At 34.3% G+C, this 20,459-nt stretch overlaps 1 protein-coding gene across 1 annotated transcript in view; it reads right to left on the reverse strand.

Moving 5' to 3' along the window:
* The window catches only part of LOC139868961 (uncharacterized), an 85,004-nt gene extending 66,959 nt beyond the window's left edge, over nt 1-18,045 (reverse strand). Inside the window, exon 1 of the mRNA XM_071857295.1 lies at nt 17,866-18,045. Coding sequence (XP_071713396.1) covers nt 17,866-18,045 — 180 coding nt within the window. The remainder of the gene's footprint in view (nt 1-17,865) is intronic.
* Between the last annotated feature and the right edge of the window lie 2,414 nt (nt 18,046-20,459).

The raw sequence follows: 20,459 nt of genomic DNA on the forward strand, positions 1-20,459 counted from the left end.
CCGTCCTGAAGACACTATAGATAATTATGGCTTGCATTGAAAATAAGTCCAATTACTCACTTTCAGCTAAAATTTCAATTCATTTAGTCAAATGAAACGTTCTTAAATATCGGGTTCTTTATGCCTGTGGTCTCCTTCCGAATTTAAGGGATTAGTAAAATCCGTGGCTAACACTATCCAGACATCAAATCGCATGGTTGTGAATCACCATGTTTTCCATTCTATCTGTCAGCTTTGTATTACGGCATAAGCGCTCAATGTTTTAGATAAGCTTAGTAACATTCATGATGCATTTCATGCATCCAGCTTGCTGAAGATGCCTGTAAGGCTAAAAACAACATCTTTCCTTTTGTGGATATATATTCAGATGACATATTCATGTTAACCAGAAATGAAATCAATTTGTTGATCTCTTAGGACAAGAGACTTAAATAATGGCACATGCCTATTCTTACTTTTATACGCTTAAGTACCTTTCAAGGTAAATAGCTCACTTTGAGCCCACGAATCTTTCGAAACTTTGATACGCTACTTCTTATTTAAATACGGTACCATTTTTTAGTCACTCCTCAAATTTCGGGACGAAATTTTCATTAACAGGTGGGTAATGTAACGACCCGGCTTTTTCGACTTGCTTTTATGCCTTGTATTTTTGCGAAAATGCGTATTTGTGCTTACTGTGTTACTTTATTACTCCGGAACCTTGGCACACGTATTTTATATTCATATATACTTTAAAACGTGCCTTGGTGTATGTAGAAGGCTTAACTTGTCCACCGGATGCTTTATAACCGTTGGTGTTACTTGCCGTTACGAATAAACCGCGGACTGCGCGCACGTTTGAATTTTGTCGGAACCGGAATATTTGAACAGCGAAATATTAATTATTATTTTATAATAATAATTACTTGGGCCTTTGGATGCTTAATTTTATTTATTTAATTGCTAAAGCCCAATAGTTAGTCTTGTTGGACTTTCTACCTTGTTGGGCTCAAGCCCACCCTACTCTAGCTAGTGACCCAATTAATTAGCCCAAGTATTATTACTAGTGGCCCATAATAATAAATAAATAATAAATAAATTAATTAATGAGTCATACTAGCATAATGGATAAGGTTTATCTAATTGTCACATGGGATTATAGCATAAGGACACACTTTAGACACCATTAGCCAAAAAGCAAAGTTGTGTCTCCCTCCCCCTCCCCTCAAAATCACGGCCACCATAGGTGCCATGTCACCAATCCATGTCAATCCCATTTGCTTATAAATACTAGCCATTTACCTCCCATTTTACACTTGCTCTCATTTTGGTTTTCACACACACTTAATTCTTTCTTTCTTTCCTCTCTAGTTCTTCTTGTAAGTCTTCTTTTTCTTCTTCTTTTCCTTTCAATTTCGTGGTCATCATCATCATATTATGGAGATCAAAGTTCCTTTTAGCTTTGATCTTGCTTATATCTTGTTGATTCAAGCATAAATCCTTCAAGAACATTGAAGATTCAAGCTTTCTAGCTTTGAATCTTCACCAACTTTGTAAATTCATCTTTCTTTTACTTAATCTTATTATTTTGTGATAAAGATTCAAACTTTTGTTTGTAATCTTCATGCATCTTCAAGATCCAAGCTTTATGTTTCAAGATCTTCAAGAACAATTGAGATGCAAGCTTTCTAGCTTGAATCTTCATATCTTTTTGTTAGATCTAAGTTCTTTTTGCTTTGATCATGTTGTTTTGTGAAAAAGATTCAAACTTTTGTTTGCAATCTTCATGTATCTTCAAGATCCAAGCTTTATGCTTCAAGATCTTCAAGAACACTAAAGGTTCAAGCTTTCTAGCTTTGCAACCTTGTAACTTGTGTGAAAAGGATCCAAGCTCTCTAGCTTAGGGTTCCATCACCTCATTTGACTTAGATTGTGCTTATACTTGTTGAATTGATGTAAAGTTTGTAGCTTTAATTGTTATTGTGAATTGAAATTGTGTTAAGACTAAGGATATGATGTAACCTTGGTTCATCATCCATCTAAGACTCATGAATGAGTTGTGTTCTTACTTGGTCTTAACATATTGTGTATTGATGGTGAATCTTGGTCAAAAGTGATGCTAAACCATCAACGAGTTGTACACTTGAAGCTACAAGCATCAAGGATGAGAACCGTGATGAGCATCAAGTACTAAGAACCCCACCAGAGCACTTTAGCTACTGTTTTTCATGTCTGATCAGACCACCTGGGCTACTATAAAGTTGATTTTCAGTTAGCTCGTTTTGAGTAGATTATTTTCCGTTTAGACCTCGTCTTAAACCGAGTTACGGTTTAGGATCTATGGCCTTCCGAAAGTCAATACTCCTTTGTAACGTTGTGCTGAAAATTCGGACCTACTCACACTTAAACCGTTGCCACGGTCAAACGAAGTCGAGTTTGAGTCTAGAAATTGGTCAGCAACTAGAGGACTCCCATACGGAGCAATGGCCACTGATTTTGTGTCTTTTTGATTTACGTAGAGGTCGTAGCAGCTGATCTAATTCAGCCTATTGTTTGACCTCTATACTTGATTAGTTTACTTAGCTTCTATGAATGATGAATGATGATGATGATGACACTTAAACTTACTTATGCACTATTTGAACTTATAAAGATAACCTACTGACCTAGTAGCCTTTGATTTAGGTTGACGACCTTTCGGACCGACTTTCTACTTGCATACTTTCGTAACAACTTGTCTTGCTTATTCACTGTGAGTTATAGCATCCCTTTTTACCACTTTTACTATTTTTGGGACTGAGAATATATGCGCTTTTTACGTTTTACATGTTAGGAACGAGTACTTAAACTTTATATGTGTGTGTGTCATAACCCGTCCTTAACCATAAGAACGCGTTAGATAACGTATGATTTCATTGCGAGGTATTGACCTCTATATGAGACATTTTTGAAAGAAAACTGCATATATTATACATTACAAACCATAACCATTATTTTTGTTACAAACTTAAGACAATAAAAAGAAGATTAACGTTTAGCGATAATCTTCGACTTACAAACTTTACAAATGATGACAACAACACGGTTTCTAGCATATTTTACAGTACAACATCTTGGATATGCAGTTTTATTTTTGACACAAACATGCGTACGCAAGATCCTGGTTAGATCCAACATGATGCAGCGGAAGCTTTAGAAATCACCTGAGAATAGACATGTTTTAAAAAGGTCAACATAAAGTTGGTGAGATATAGGTTTAATGCCGGCAGCAATATATATATATAGACCACAAGATTTCGTATATAAACAGTTTAATAAAAGTATTCTAAGTGGTTGAGCACTCGGTAACCATACTTAACATTTTCACGTCGCATATTCCCTTTAATATGAAATCTTACTACACCGTACCAAGTGTAGTCACAAAAACGAAGTACTGTGCAACCGTTGAATACTGGTCGTCCAGTCCGGTTGGGGTTGTCAGGCCCGATAGATCTATCAACAGGATTCGCGTTTACAATACCGCTGTAAATATTAGTTACCAAGCTACAGGGAAGTATGCCAGTGGTACAACTCAACGTAGAATATATTTTTCAGTTACTTGTGTCCATATCGTAAAACATAAAATACATGTATTCTCATCCCGAAATATTTAGAGTTTAAAAGTGGGACTATATACTCACTTTTGTATTGATGATATAAATAATTTGACTCGGTCTTCCGGTTGATATCACGAACCTATCCATATATAATATATCAATATGTTTTCATTTTAAACAAACGTTATATATATATACTTGTTATACTTTTAATACTTTGAATATTTCCTTAGTCCGAAGTTAGCAGTCCGAGGTTAGCAATTCAATTTTTAATGGTTCATTTTTAGATGTTTAATATACCCGCAATGAATAAATACAACCCCCAACGAAATAAATAAAACTCCCGTAAAACCCCATCATAAATGTATTGGTCGAGATTAATCTTGACCCATGGTACCGGTGTTGTCAAATGACGTGTTGCGTACAATCATGGGATCTTATGATTAATCTTCTCGTGTTGCTTACGGGTGATCCTGAACCATATGAAATTGAATTATGAGTACATATATATAAAATATCATGTTATCTTAGAAGTATGTGATTTTATGTAAATTTTTCCAATGAATCCCGAAGTCATTTAAGCCTTGGATAACCAATTTTGTTTCGGTCATAGTTTCTTCGTTACAAGTCCGTTTTCGTTGATTCAACTTGCCATCTCCTTGGATCGAGTCCCTCTTTAAGACTATGAACTGTAAATACCTTAGTTTGTATTCAAAATCACACGGCATAGGTCAAACTTTAGTGAAACTTATGAAGTTAATCATTTTCGTTACAACAAAATCATTTAATGACCATTTTTCTAAAAATACTTATACTTTGAAAAACCAAGTTTTACCTTGTTAAATTAGCATATACATAAGTTATATTACAGGTCTTGAAGTATTTTAAAAGTTAAGTTAGAAGGATCTATTTAGTTTGCAAACAAGTTTGAAAACATTCAAACTATGTTCTTGTTGTTAAACTTGTATACCACAAAATATGATAGCTATATATATATGAATCGAATAAGGTTATGAACATATATTCTACCTCAAGTTCCTTGGATGAAGTTGCTGTAAAAGAGAAGTAAGAAGCTAGAATCACAAGGGTGATAGAAGTGGATGAAAGATTGGAAGTAAGTTGGTGTTCTTGGAGGGTTTTCTTGAAGTGTTTTTGTATGGTTTTCTTATGGTGTTTTAGTATGGTTTTTGAAGCTAGATCTTCAAGGTTATGAGCTGAGGTGGTTAAGGTGTTTTAGGGTTCATAAGTATGTGTGTGTTTTGGCTAGATACTTGGAGTAAAATGAATCAAAAATGGGTTACTCCTAACCCTTTAAAAAAACGTGAATGGGGGAGTATGGAGACAAAATTTCAAGTGATAATTTTATGTATCTAGTCCTAATTGCTTCCAAGTTCAATTACCTAGCCCTCATGGCATGAATAATGGCTGGTTAGGTGGTGATTTTGATGTGTATTTACTATTAGTAAATACGTATAGAAGCTTGGTATGATACGAGTACAAATACTCTAGGTATACGTATAGAAATTTTGTGAAAAATGGAATGAGGATTCAAATATAGCTATCTTTTGTGAATACACTTATATGATTTTATGTATTTAAGTTCTTAAAAGTGATTAAATACATTACTTATACGATATATGTATAAACATTATAAGTCTTAAGTATTTATGTCAAATAACGTTACGTATAGTTATCGTTTTGAAAACTTAAGTTAGTAGTTTCAAAATACACATATAACTTGTTGTTATTAATACAAAATGAGATATTAAAACATTTATTAATCATGTTAAATATGTATATATACATTTATATACACAAACGTATAATTATCATATATTGTATAGTTCGTGATATCATCGGTCAAACTAGACGGTCAAACGTTGTGTAAAACTCTTTTCGGAAATATAAATCTCGACAATTTGGATTGCTTATCATGTTGGCAAGGTTTAATTTATGTAAATATTAATCTTATAAGTATAGAATGATCGAAAAAGTGCGGGTCGTTACATTACCTCCCCGTTAAATAAATTTCGTCCCGAAATTTTAAAATTGTACCTATTTTGCGTCATCGAGAAACAAGTGTGGATACTTTTGCTTCATCTGATCCTCTCGTTCCCAAGTAAACTCGGGACCTCTTCTAGCATTCCAACGAACCTTAACAATCGGTATATTGCTCTGTTTGAGCTGTTTAACTTCACGGTCCATGATTTCAATTGGTTCTTCGACGAATTGTAGTTTCTCGTCGACATGGATTTCTTCAAGAGGAATGGTGAGGTCTTCCTTTGCAAGACACTTCTTAAGGTTTGAGACGTGAAAGGTATTATGTACTCCGGCGAGTTGTTGCGGTAACTCGAGTCGATAAGCTACCGGTCCAATGCGTTCGATGATCTTGAACGGGCCTACGTACCTTGGGTTTAGTTTACCCCTTTTGCCGAAACGTATCACACCTTTCCAAGGTGACACCTTTAGCATAACCATGTCCCCGACCTGAAACTCTAATGGTTTCCTTCGGACATCGGCGTAGCTCTTTTGGCGACTACGGGCTGTTTTCAATCTCTCCTTGATTTGTACTATCTTCTCGGTCGTTTCGTGTATGATCTCAGGACCAGTTAAATGTCGATCTCCTACTTCATTCCAACAGATAGGAGATCTACACTTCCTTCCGTACAATGCTTCAAATGGCGCAGCTCCAATGCTCGCATGATAACTATTATTATACGAGAATTCTGCTAACGGTAGATATTTATCCCATCCGTTTCCAAAATCGATCACACATGCCCTGAGCATGTCTTCGAGAGTCTGAATCGTTCTCTCACTCTGTCCATCGGTTTGTGGATGATATGCGGTACTCATATCCAAACGAGTTCCTAGTGCCTCCTGTAGTGATTGCCAGAATTTTGAGGTAAATCTACTATCACGATCGGATATAATGGAAATAGGTATTCCATGCCTTGAAACAACTTCCTTTATATACAATCGTAATAGTTTCTCCATTCTATCCGTTTCCTTTATAGGTAAGAAATGTGCAGACTTGGTGAGACGATCAACAATCACCCAAATGGTGTCGTATCCCCAGGCAGTCTTTGGTAACTTCGTGATGAAATCCATGGTAATACCGTCCCATTTCCATTCTGGAATTTCTGGTTGTTGAAGTAACCCTGACGGCTTCTGATGTTCTGCTTTGACTTTGGAACAAGTTAAACATTCCCCAACATATGTTGCAACGTCTGTCTTCAAATTAGGCCACCAATAATGCGTCTTAAGATCTTGGTACATCTTTCCAACTCCAGGATGTATCGAATATCTTGTCTTATGTGCCTCGTTCAATATCAACTTCCTTAATCCACCCAACTTCGGTACCCAAATACGATTTGCAAAATATCGAATTCCATCTTCCCGCATAACGAGTTGCTTCTCATACTTCTTCATTATTTCATTTCCTTTATTTTCTTTAGTAAGTGCTTCTCGTTGAACTTCTTTGATTTGTGAGTTGAGATTCATGCGAATTTTTATATTCATTGCTCGCACTCGAATTGGTTCTCGTTCCTTTCTGCTTAAAGCATCGGCCACCACGTTCGCCTTTCCGGGATGATAACGAATTTCACAATCATAGTCGTTTATTAACTCGACCCACCTACGTTGCCTCATGTTCAATTGTTTCTGATCAAAAATATGTTGAAGGCTTTTATGATCAGTAAACACAGTGAATTTAACCCCATACAAGTAGTGTCTCCACATCTTCAATGCAAACACGACTGCTCCCAATTCTAGATCATGCGTCGTATAATTTCGCTCGTGAATCTTCAATTGTCGGGATGCAAATGCAATAACTTTCTTCCGTTGCATAAGAACACAACCAAAACCTTGTCGCGAAGCGTCACAATATATTTCAAAATCATTGTTCCCTTCTGGTAACGATAAAATAGGCGCCGTAGTTAACTTCTTCTTCAGTAATTGAAATGCGTTCTCCTGCTCCGAGGTCCATTCATATTTCTTCCCTTTTTGCGTTAACGCTGTCAACGGTTTAGCTATTCGGGAAAAATCTTGAATAAACCTTCTATAATAACCGGCTAAACCCAAAAATTGGCGTATCTGCGTTGGTGTCTTAGGAGTCTCCCATTTTTCAATAGCTTCAGCTTTTGCTGGATCAACCTGAATTCCTTCGCTATTAACAACGTGACCAAGAAATTGCACTTCTTTCAACCAGAAAGCACACTTAGAAAATTTAGCATAAAGTTGTTCTTTTCTCAACAACTCCAGTATCAACCTTAAATGCTCTTCATGCTCTTGCTCATTCTTGGAATAGATAAGAATATCATCAATGAAAACGATAACAAACTTATCTAAATACGGACTACAAACTCGATTCATGAGGTCCATGAATACAGCTGGCGCATTCGTCAATCCAAACGGCATAACCAAAAATTCGTAATGACCATAACGTGTCCGAAAAGCAGTTTTCGGAATGTCCTCTTCTTTGACGCGTAGTTGATGATAGCCCGATCTTAAGTCGATTTTTGAATAAACACATGATCCTTGCAATTGATCAAATAAGTCATCAATTCTCGGTAGTGGATACCGATTCTTGATAGTTAACTTATTTAATTCACGATAGTCTATACACATCCTAAAAGATCCATCTTTCTTCTTAACAAATAAAATTGGAGCTCCCCACGGTGAAGTACTCGGTCGTATGAATCCACGGTCCAGTAATTCTTTTAACTGACTTTGAAGTTCTTTTAACTCGGACGGTGCAAGTCTATATGGAGCACGAGCCACTGGTGCAGCTCCTGGTACTAAATCTATTTGAAATTCTACCGATCTAAATGGAGGTAATCCCGGCAACTCTTCCGGAAAAACTTCAGGAAAATCTCTTGCCACAGGCACGTCGTTGATGCCCTTCTCTTTCTTTTCGACTTTATTAACATGTGCTAAAATAGCGTAACATCCCTTTTCTAAACACTTCTTGGCTTTCAAACAACTAATGAGTTTTAGCTTTGAATTACCCTTCTCTCCATAAATCATCACTGGCATTTTATCCTTACCAGGAATACGAATTGCCTTCTTAGCACAAACAACTTCCGCTCCTATTTTGGACATCCAGTCCATGCCGACTATTACATCAAAACCTCCTAATTCTACGGGTATTAAGTCGATTTTAAACGTTTCTCCGGCTAGATTTATTTCACAATCACGACAAATTTTATCGGCTTTAATTAGCTTACCATTAGCTAACTCAATCAAGTACTTAGCATCTAGAGGTAATGATGAACAATTCAATTTAGTGTAAAAATTTATACACACGTAACTTCTATCGGCGCCAGTATCAAATAAAATAGATGCTGATAAGTTATTAATGGTAAACGTACCCGTAACAAGTTCCGGGTCTTCTCGTGCCTCTCTAGCATTAATAACAAACGCTCTTCCACGTGCAGGTCCGCCATTCTGATTCGGGCACTGGCTCTTATAATGACCTTGTTTTCCACACCCAAAACAAGTAATGTTAGCCAAAGCAGTTCTATTTGCGTTGGTGGCAGGAGTCTTGTTACCATTTGCATTTGTAACGAGAGCCTTACAATCTTCAGCAAGATGTCCCTGTCTATTGCATTTGGTGCACAACACACTGCAGTAACCAAAATGATGTTTGTGACAACGGTTGCATAAAGGACTTTGTCCTTTGTAACCAAAGCCTGAACCGCTACCCGCACCTTTCGTGGTTTCTTGTTTCTTATAAGGTTGTTGTTGGTTACCTCGATCATAACCTCCATTCCACTTTTTCTTGTTCCCCAATACCTTCACCTCAGTATTAAATGCTTTCTTGTCCAAAATGACCTGATCCATTAGCTCGTTCGCCATGGTTATAGCTTCATGAATTGTCTTAGGTTTCGACGCCGTAACGTTTGCCTTGACCTTTTTGGGCAAACCACCTTTGTACATTTCAATCTTCCGTGCTTCGGTTGGGACCAATTCAGGGCATAGTAAAACTAATTCCATGAATCGCTGGTTGTAGTTGGTGATTTCAGTACCAACCACCTTCAAACTTCGTAACTCATCTTCTAACTTAATAACCTCATTCCTTGGACAATACTCGGTGATTATCATTGCTTTGAATTCTTCCCATGGAGTATCATAAGCTACATCTCCTCCTACCGCCTTCACATAATTCTTCCACCATGTGAGTGCACTATCTTGTAAAGTGCACGATGCATACTTGGTCATGTCTTTTTTATCACAACCGCTGATTTTGAACACCGTCTCCATCTTTTCTATCCATCGGGTTAAACCGATAGGTCCTTCCGTTCCACTGAATGATGAAGGTTTGCAAGCTTGAAACGTCTTGTAGGAGCATCCTACGCGAGGATTTGGATTAACTGCAGTAGCTCTTGCAGCTTCGACCCATAGCATTCTATCGTTGACTCGCTGGTTGATGAAGTTCTCGACTTCTTGTTCCGTCATTCGGTTCAATCGCGCCATTTCCTAATGAAAGAAAATAATTATTCACATGGATTATTATAGATGTAGTGTGTATTTATAGTACATTTATAGCTTGTTAATAATATGAACCAGGTATTATTATAAAAGCCTTTTCTTCTTATTAGCGTTTTATAATTATATCTTGGGTAGTACCTACCCGTTAATGTTCATACTTAATAGCTTAGTACAGAATCAATTACTACAATCTAAATAATACTTAACCATGGAAAATTATTGCATTTCATACTTCGCTATTTTACATATGCTTATCTTACATCAAACTTTAAGCAAACCACACTAATAATATTATACAAAACATTATATGATTCCATGGCTTAATACGGCAGTGCATCGTTCGGTCTATTTTCTAGGGCGTTTAGTTCCAATGAATGGCCTAACGCTTATCCTAGCTGTCTGCCTACGTTTTGGCTGAGGAGCCGAAGAACTAGATGCGGGGATAGCACTAATAGGAATAGCGGGAATAGGGGTGGTAGTGTTGAGTGGAATTGGTGCTACGTCATTCTTACTAAGTTCGGGATTTGAATTTTCTAATTCATTCGCTTTTCGTTTCTTTCCTTGATCGAATTTTTCTTTCGTAATTTCTAGTATTTCTTCCTCGGGTTCACTTTCTTCTTCGGGTTCACTTTCCTCCTCGGGTTCACTTTCCTCTTCGGGTTCACTTTCCGATATTTCTATAGTTGGTTCATCTGGAAATTGTGAGTCTTCCCCAAAAATACCATTTTCGTCATCGGATATGTTAATGACTGAAACACAATCTGAAGATTCTGGTTCGGAATCGCTGAATGTGATAACAAGTTTTGAGCCCGACATCTATCATATAACAACTAACCCATTAGTACTACATAATATTTACATATAAATTTTAACCAACAATGATAAGCAATGGTTTTTAAATCAGACCCGGTCAAAGTCCAGACTTACTAATGTATCCTAACGACTTATCGGTTAGACACACTAATGCAAACCTGGTTCGCTAAGACCAACGCTCTGATACCACATGTCATAACCCGTCCTTAACCATAAGAACGCGTTAGATAACGTATGATTTCATTGCGAGGTATTGACCTCTATATGAGACATTTTTGAAAGAAAACTGCATATATTATACATTACAAACCATAACCATTATTTTTGTTACAAACTTAAGACAATAAAAAGAAGATTAACGTTTAGCGATAATCTTCGACTTACAAACTTTACAAATGATGACAACAACACGGTTTCTAGCATATTTTACAGTACAACATCTTGGATATGCAGTTTTATTTTTGACACAAACATGCGTACGCAAGATCCTGGTTAGATCCAACATGATGCAGCGGAAGCTTTAGAAATCACCTGAGAATAGACATGTTTTAAAAAGGTCAACATAAAGTTGGTGAGATATAGGTTTAATGCCGGCAGCAATATATATATATAGACCACAAGATTTCGTATATAAACAGTTTAATAAAAGTATTCTAAGTGGTTGAGCACTCGGTAACCATACTTAACATTTTCACGTCGCATATTCCCTTTAATATGAAATCTTACTACACCGTACCAAGTGTAGTCACAAAAACGAAGTACTGTGCAACCGTTGAATACTGGTCGTCCAGTCCGGTTGGGGTTGTCAGGCCCGATAGATCTATCAACAGGATTCGCGTTTACAATACCGCTGTAAATATTAGTTACCAAGCTACAGGGAAGTATGCCAGTGGTACAACTCAACGTAGAATATATTTTTCAGTTACTTGTGTCCATATCGTAAAACATAAAATACATGTATTCTCATCCCGAAATATTTAGAGTTTAAAAGTGGGACTATATACTCACTTTTGTATTGATGATATAAATAATTTGACTCGGTCTTCCGGTTGATATCACGAACCTATCCATATATAATATATCAATATGTTTTCATTTTAAACAAACGTTATATATATATACTTGTTATACTTTTAATACTTTGAATATTTCCTTAGTCCGAAGTTAGCAGTCCGAGGTTAGCAATTCAATTTTTAATGGTTCATTTTTAGATGTTTAATATACCCGCAATGAATAAATACAACCCCCAACGAAATAAATAAAACTCCCGTAAAACCCCATCATAAATGTATTGGTCGAGATTAATCTTGACCCATGGTACCGGTGTTGTCAAATGACGTGTTGCGTACAATCATGGGATCTTATGATTAATCTTCTCGTGTTGCTTACGGGTGATCCTGAACCATATGAAATTGAATTATGAGTACATATATATAAAATATCATGTTATCTTAGAAGTATGTGATTTTATGTAAATTTTTCCAATGAATCCCGAAGTCATTTAAGCCTTGGATAACCAATTTTGTTTCGGTCATAGTTTCTTCGTTACAAGTCCGTTTTCGTTGATTCAACTTGCCATCTCCTTGGATCGAGTCCCTCTTTAAGACTATGAACTGTAAATACCTTAGTTTGTATTCAAAATCACACGGCATAGGTCAAACTTTAGTGAAACTTATGAAGTTAATCATTTTCGTTACAACAAAATCATTTAATGACCATTTTTCTAAAAATACTTATACTTTGAAAAACCAAGTTTTACCTTGTTAAATTAGCATATACATAAGTTATATTACAGGTCTTGAAGTATTTTAAAAGTTAAGTTAGAAGGATCTATTTAGTTTGCAAACAAGTTTGAAAACATTCAAACTATGTTCTTGTTGTTAAACTTGTATACCACAAAATATGATAGCTATATATATATGAATCGAATAAGGTTATGAACATATATTCTACCTCAAGTTCCTTGGATGAAGTTGCTGTAAAAGAGAAGTAAGAAGCTAGAATCACAAGGGTGATAGAAGTGGATGAAAGATTGGAAGTAAGTTGGTGTTCTTGGAGGGTTTTCTTGAAGTGTTTTTGTATGGTTTTCTTATGGTGTTTTAGTATGGTTTTTGAAGCTAGATCTTCAAGGTTATGAGCTGAGGTGGTTAAGGTGTTTTAGGGTTCATAAGTATGTGTGTGTTTTGGCTAGATACTTGGAGTAAAATGAATCAAAAATGGGTTACTCCTAACCCTTTAAAAAAACGTGAATGGGGGAGTATGGAGACAAAATTTCAAGTGATAATTTTATGTATCTAGTCCTAATTGCTTCCAAGTTCAATTACCTAGCCCTCATGGCATGAATAATGGCTGGTTAGGTGGTGATTTTGATGTGTATTTACTATTAGTAAATACGTATAGAAGCTTGGTATGATACGAGTACAAATACTCTAGGTATACGTATAGAAATTTTGTGAAAAATGGAATGAGGATTCAAATATAGCTATCTTTTGTGAATACACTTATATGATTTTATGTATTTAAGTTCTTAAAAGTGATTAAATACATTACTTATACGATATATGTATAAACATTATAAGTCTTAAGTATTTATGTCAAATAACGTTACGTATAGTTATCGTTTTGAAAACTTAAGTTAGTAGTTTCAAAATACACATATAACTTGTTGTTATTAATACAAAATGAGATATTAAAACATTTATTAATCATGTTAAATATGTATATATACATTTATATACACAAACGTATAATTATCATATATTGTATAGTTCGTGATATCATCGGTCAAACTAGACGGTCAAACGTTGTGTAAAACTCTTTTCGGAAATATAAATCTCGACAATTTGGATTGCTTATCATGTTGGCAAGGTTTAATTTATGTAAATATTAATCTTATAAGTATAGAATGATCGAAAAAGTGCGGGTCGTTACAGTGTGGGTTATACAACGGCATAAACTTCAACTTAGGACGGTAACGTTTAGTCATTGGTTTTTGAACCGGTGAACGCGAATCTTAGATATGGATCTATAGGGTTTGACATCCCCACTTGGGCTAGTCGCGCTAGCATTTAACGGGTGTTTAATACTTCGTGAACATACGCACTCGCCAAGTGTACTTTCAGGGGGTTATAAACGTTAAGTCTAGTTACCGGGTGCCCACGGTTATGCATATACTTTCCATACTGTTTTGATACGCTGTTGCAGCACTGAAATCTCGTGGCCTATCTTACGTTAGTATTACAACTTAAACTATAGCTCACCAACATTCGTGTTGACTTTTTAAGCGTGTATTTCTCAGGTGCCTAGAGGTTTATTGCTTTCGCTGTTAGACTTGATGTCATGCTGTTATTGAATTGCTGTTAAGGACCTGCTGTATTAGTTATCCGCTGCATTACTAGAGATGTCTCATTCATGGAACTTTTCTGTTGCATTCGTAGTTTATGTTAATTTCAAACAATGGCTTTGTAACGACCTTAGGGTCAAATAATTATGATTATGCTCCTATTCATAGGATGCACGCTATATTTTATAAAAACGTTATCTTTTATGAATGCAAACTGGTTTTCAAACAGCATATAGTGTTTCACCGTGTAAAGATCCTGTTGATGACGAATCGTACACGATGATTTTGTACGGGGCGTCACATAAATTGATTAAGAATTATCATTAGAATTGTTATTTAGATTTATATGATTGATCAGTACTTAAATGTTCAAGTTTCAGGATTTGAAACATGGATTTATGTATAAGAGATTGCCATTGTAATAACCATATGCCAATTCAGTTTTTTATTTATTTATTTTTTTATTATTTTTTATTATTTTTTATTTTTATCTAAGGTGTAGTTATGGTCTATACAAAGGGTTTATAGTTTCAAGAACCCTCGAATTTTATACAGTAATTTTTTTTGTCAACTCATCAGTGACAATGACCATATTTTCATCCTCCAATATAGTGCTTCTCTATTCTTTACATAAAAAGGCATGACCAGTTCTCATCATCTAAAAGGTTGGTTGATTGCTTATATATTGCTTTTGAGAAAGGATACAAGATACACGTAAGATATTTTTTGAGCTTAAACAGATGGGTATGTTTAGTTATGTTTTCTTGATGGTTACATTATATTATATTATTTTATAAAGTGTTGTATTTTTTAATTTAGTGACATGTACCCAATTTATACATAATTACCAATTATTACATAATACTATCTGTTCATGTTTTGTAAGCAAGTTCATTTCAGGGTATATGTATGGATTTTGGCAAAGTCAAGCAAGGCCAAACTAGCTTAGGAAAGTTGGATCAAGGAACCTATTGGTTGCCGAATTTCAGATTGTTGTGCATATTGAGTTTACAATGGATCGACCGAGTTGTGTGTTTTGTAAAGTGGTTGTTCCTTTTACACAAGTTTTTGGTGTTTATGTTGCAAACTAAGATGTATGCTCAAATTATATGTTTTGTAAACTGCATAATGGCATGCATTTAAATTAAAGATAAAAAAAAGTTTTATGGCTTAAAAATAGAGAAGAAAATAAAATACACAAATTAAACTATATGATAAAAGAAACTACACTCATCAAATATATTACTCAGTACTATCAAGTAACTTTATAAAGTGTATTTATTAATAAAGCATTTTGTTTAAACCCGTGAATTCACGGGTCAATGAACTAGTTCTTATATATAAGAACGACTCAAAAAGAAATACTTCAAGAAGATAAGACGGATTAGAGTATTTGATTGATACTCTTCGATAAATAGGACTCATTGGTCCAAATCTAATGATCAAATATTCTGTTTTAATTAACATATTCTAAATTAATAACTTATATTTATAAATAGATAAAAACTAGTTGTGGAGCCCTCGTTTCGCGCCGGGGGCTCCGTTTTGAATGCGAGTTAAAAAAAAAGTCTCGATCTATTTTGTAAAAAAGAATTTTTATCAACATCTAAACATTGAAGGGTTGTTCCTTTTGTGAAAGTTGCTTCTTTTAGCGTTCAGTTTTTTTTTTAAAAAAAAAGTTAGTTGATCTATTTTGTAAAAAAGAATGTTTTTCGACATTTTTTTAGGCACATTGAAGGGTTGTTCCTTTTATGAAAGTTGTTCTTTTATCGTTGAGGAATGAAAGGGAAAAAAAAGAAAAAAAGTTCGTTGATTTTTTTGTAAAACGTTGGGGACCACAAAAAAAAAAGAAACTGTAGCACAGTAGTGGCCCCTGTGGGTCCAACTGTTTGAGCGCTGCGTACAAGTCGGTAAAGCGTGGGGGGTGTTATTATTCAGTATTTTTGGTTTTAGCAATGAGATAAATAATAATAATTTAGAATTTAGAATTAGGTATAAAGTGGGGGTTTGATTTATATTTTAATGAAAGTTAGGGGATTAGTTTTGTGAAAAGTGAAAATAAAAATAGGACTATTCATGGAGAATAAGACAAATTTTGTCTATTAGATATAAGTATTAATATTAATATTAATATTAATATTAATATTAATAATAAAATAAAATTTCTACTACCCTTACTTTATAATATAAAACAAAAATATAGATAGAAAATAAGTAGTAAATTGTAAAATAAACAAAAAATATAATTTGATAAAAATATTTTTAAACTACGTGTTTTTTGTTTGATACTATTAAACTCGAAGATGAGAGAGTAAGTTTTATGGGTTATATTATCGTTTTAGTCATAAATCTTAAAATGTTTAGAGTTAATTGATACTCTCAACACATTAGTTTCATAATCAATATATGCACATAACACCATAAAAATCATCACCTCTGGAGGCTTGACGTCGGACGCTATTGTTACAAAATTTTATTTTTTAAAAAATAACAAATATTCGTAAATCTTTTACTTTAGTGTTGGTGAACATTGTTGTAATTGACAAAATTTCTTATTAAATTGCTGCTCATTCTTACGGCAAAGTAAGTTATAACGTAAAAAAATGTTGTAACATATGATGAAGTCCTCAAGTGGTATGCAACTATATCGGTGAATATCATTCTACATCATATGTATGTACTGTATTATGTTAATATGGCTCAAATCTAATTGTTAGTGGACCAAACCCTTAGCATCAATACATCGTACACAATTTTATACACAAATTTTTAATAATGTTACCCTTAAACTTGAACTCATAACTTTTTACAGTTCCTCCGTGAATACCGATATCAATAAGATATTTAAAGGTATCATATAGAATGCCATATGTTTATTGTATAGTCTAAGTTTTTAGTTATTCGGTCAGAATCATAACCGAAAATATTGTATGTGATCATATTTTCTTTTGTATGACTTGCATTGTATATAGCAACATTGATATCGTATATGTTCATAATAACATGACATGCCTACTTATGAGTTACTTTAGTTTTTTTGGAAGACAATGAGTACGTTAGTTTTCTAGTACTTTAAAATCAAATAGTGATAGAAAGAGGTTCCCTTAAGCTTATATACACACATTATGTTCTTTTAATTAGTTATATGGGAAACACAAACCGATTAACTCCAATATAGTAGTTTCATGTCATGTCTTTAAGTCACAAATATGAACATAAGTACATAACATTTTAGTTAAATTCGTCTTGATTTTCTACTAAAACAAAATGGCCAGGAGTTGAACTTTGTGAAAACTTGTCGATTCAAGGGACATTTACACTAAGGTTTTGGTGGAATCAACTAAACTCGGGTCAATCAACTTTTTTGCAAATTTTTTTTTTTTGAAAGGCAAATCTACAATATACACACGAAACCACGAATATTCACATCTCACTGCCTCAAGTTTAGACATTTAGTTTTGAATAAACACGGCTCTTTTTAACTTTTATTGTTGAGTTAGAAGATATTCAAATTCTCAATAAAATAAAAGTTATTCATACTATCTGAGGAGGTTATGTTTACCAAGATCTCAATAACTAGGCTATCTTGAGACAATTTTAACATCGATAATAGAAGAGAAATAATGATTTATAGAAATGTACCGCTTGCTGAAATCCACTAAGATAGATGGCGAAGGAGCATTCGTCTTGTCTGGGACAAAGTGCCGCCATGCTAACGTCGGTCATGGCTGGAACAACCATAAAATGAGAGAAATTGAACAAGAAAACCGTCACGAAAAGGTGGCTCAGCCCCCATGACGACATGGTTGCCTTCTCTACCATGATCAATGTGGTTGTTGTGAAGTGGTAGTAAGTTAAATGGTAAAGCAAAGAACGAATGCTTTATTTGGATGCAAGGCATCAAGGTCTAAATATATGAATATATACTTGGATTTGGGAGAGAAAATGTGACGTCATTACTTGTATAATTAGTTTAGTCACTACTTTTGTAACTACTAATAAGTTCCAATTATTATTTGATTGTAAAATACCATAATTGTACCTTTTAGTGTTTAGTTACTTTATAACATTAATAAAAATATGAGCATGATGTATTTACTATTGTTTTAAACAATAAAAAGACAAATATGTCCCTGATGAAAAGTAATCAAACGACAATTAAACATGTACAAAATGATTTCGCGACGGTAAGCGATGACTACTCATTTAGATTGATGTAAAATAAAGTATTAAGATATGAATACCACTACAATGACAAAAGTAATTAAAATTTAAAATATTAATAATAATAATAATAAATATATAGTAAATAATTATAAGTTTATAATAATAATAAAAATAAATAAAAAATAATCAAAATGTGTCAATTTTACAATCGTGTAGTAGGAGACTAGGAGTAGGAAATAGGAATCGGTTAGTGCATTCGAGAAGCCTTTTCTAGTTTGCTTACCTTAAATGCCTTGTTTGATCCAATTAATCAAGCATTCCCTTCCTAATTACGAAACTACCCTTTTTGATGGGTCAATCTTAAATTGTCACTTTTTTTTACTAAATAAATCACAAATCAAGTTTCTAATCACATATATTGTTCATTAACTTTTTTTAGGAGCTATAGAAAGCATTTATGACCACATTTAAGAAATTGCTAGTTGATAAATAGCAGTTATAAAATCAACTTATATGGTTACTACTTAAAGCACCAGGAGTCGAAGCATTTTTTCACCGTTATTGAAATTTAACGCCGGGGATGGCGGATGTGCCGACTCCCGTTCGCCGTTAAACAGCCGTTAAAAGTCGGCGTTGGAGCTCACCGTCGAGTGGGCGACGCTGTTTGCTTTTTTTTTTTTTTTTTTCCTTTCTTCTTCTTTATTTTTTCTTTCTTTTCTTCTTTTTTCCTTCTTTTTCTTTGAGTTTGCAAGTGCTGTGATTTTCTTTTTTAGTTGCATAGAGCAGAGATGAAGAAGGAGACCATGTTATAAAGAGGGTGTAAGTTTTAAGTTATTTGGTGTAAATTTAAGACTATTAAAAAATGGCAAAAAGGATGAATTTTTTTAGAAATGGGACACTTTTAAAAAAAAATCACAATGATACTTATTTATATTTATATTATATTTTTTGTTAGTTAAATAAATTAAATAATAAATAAAAGTATAAAAATAAATTAAATAATAATAATTAAATAATTGATTTAACACTGAAAGATTTCTCCTGTTTTGGCCTCGGTGTTAAATCTAGTGTTAAATTTAACACTAAAATTTAACATTGAACGACTCCTAGTGCTCTTCTTAATTACTCCACTATAAGATCATTACCAACGCTTCCATTCTCACTTATGCTTTGACTCCGCTCTTGAGGGCTCATTGGCATTGTCATGCCCTCACTTATGCTTTGGCTCCGACCTGCATCTTTTCCTCGTATAGCATATTGATGCACGAATCTCTCTCATACTTATGGTGTATTATTGAACATATAGCTTAAACAATTGTGACCTATTTATTTAATTAGTTTTTTGTGAGGTGTGTGATGAGGATGAAGAATTGTCACTGTTGGTAGTTGTGTCAGGTGTGATGGGGGATGAAATGAAGCGAGAAAGCTGATGTGGCGGTCTGTTCTGAGAGGAATGACGTCATGATTGAAAGTGGTCGAAGCGGTTTATAGATGGTTGATATTTTTTAAGGAAGTTGTCTGGTTTTTAGAGGAGAGTTAGGGAGTGTTTAATTTCCACTCAATGACCTGTTTTTGTACAATTTTTTATTCGGCAAGTAAAATTATTGTTTCTTTGTCTTTTAATCTGTCATTTAATCTGAAAATTGATCTATTTATATGAGACATAGATTAAGACACCCCACTCCTAACAAGATGATGCGGGTGAGCTGGGCAATGTAACCAGCAACGCAACCAGCACAAGCTCAAAAGATGTTACACCCGAATCTGCCCAAGCAATGGTCTTGTTGCCATCTCTTTCTTATCATCTAAGTGTTTTTGGAGTTGGTTCAAGAGGCTCAGGGGTTACCCTACTTCAGTCCTTAAACTGAAATAGTTAAGTTTTTCATGAATAAAGTTTTTGATAGTTGAAGGCAAGCCAGCAAAGAAGAAGAACCATTAGCCGGACGAGCAAACGAGCTTTAGTTCAACCAGCAAAATGTCTTTGGTTCAACCAGTAAAGTTTTACTCATCTGATAAAGCTAGTTCAACCAGGAAGACGAACTTCAGTACAACCAACAAGATGAACTTTA

This window comes from Rutidosis leptorrhynchoides, chromosome 9 (genome assembly GCF_046630445.1).
Source record: "Rutidosis leptorrhynchoides isolate AG116_Rl617_1_P2 chromosome 9, CSIRO_AGI_Rlap_v1, whole genome shotgun sequence".
Lineage (NCBI taxonomy): Eukaryota > Viridiplantae > Streptophyta > Magnoliopsida > Asterales > Asteraceae > Rutidosis > Rutidosis leptorrhynchoides.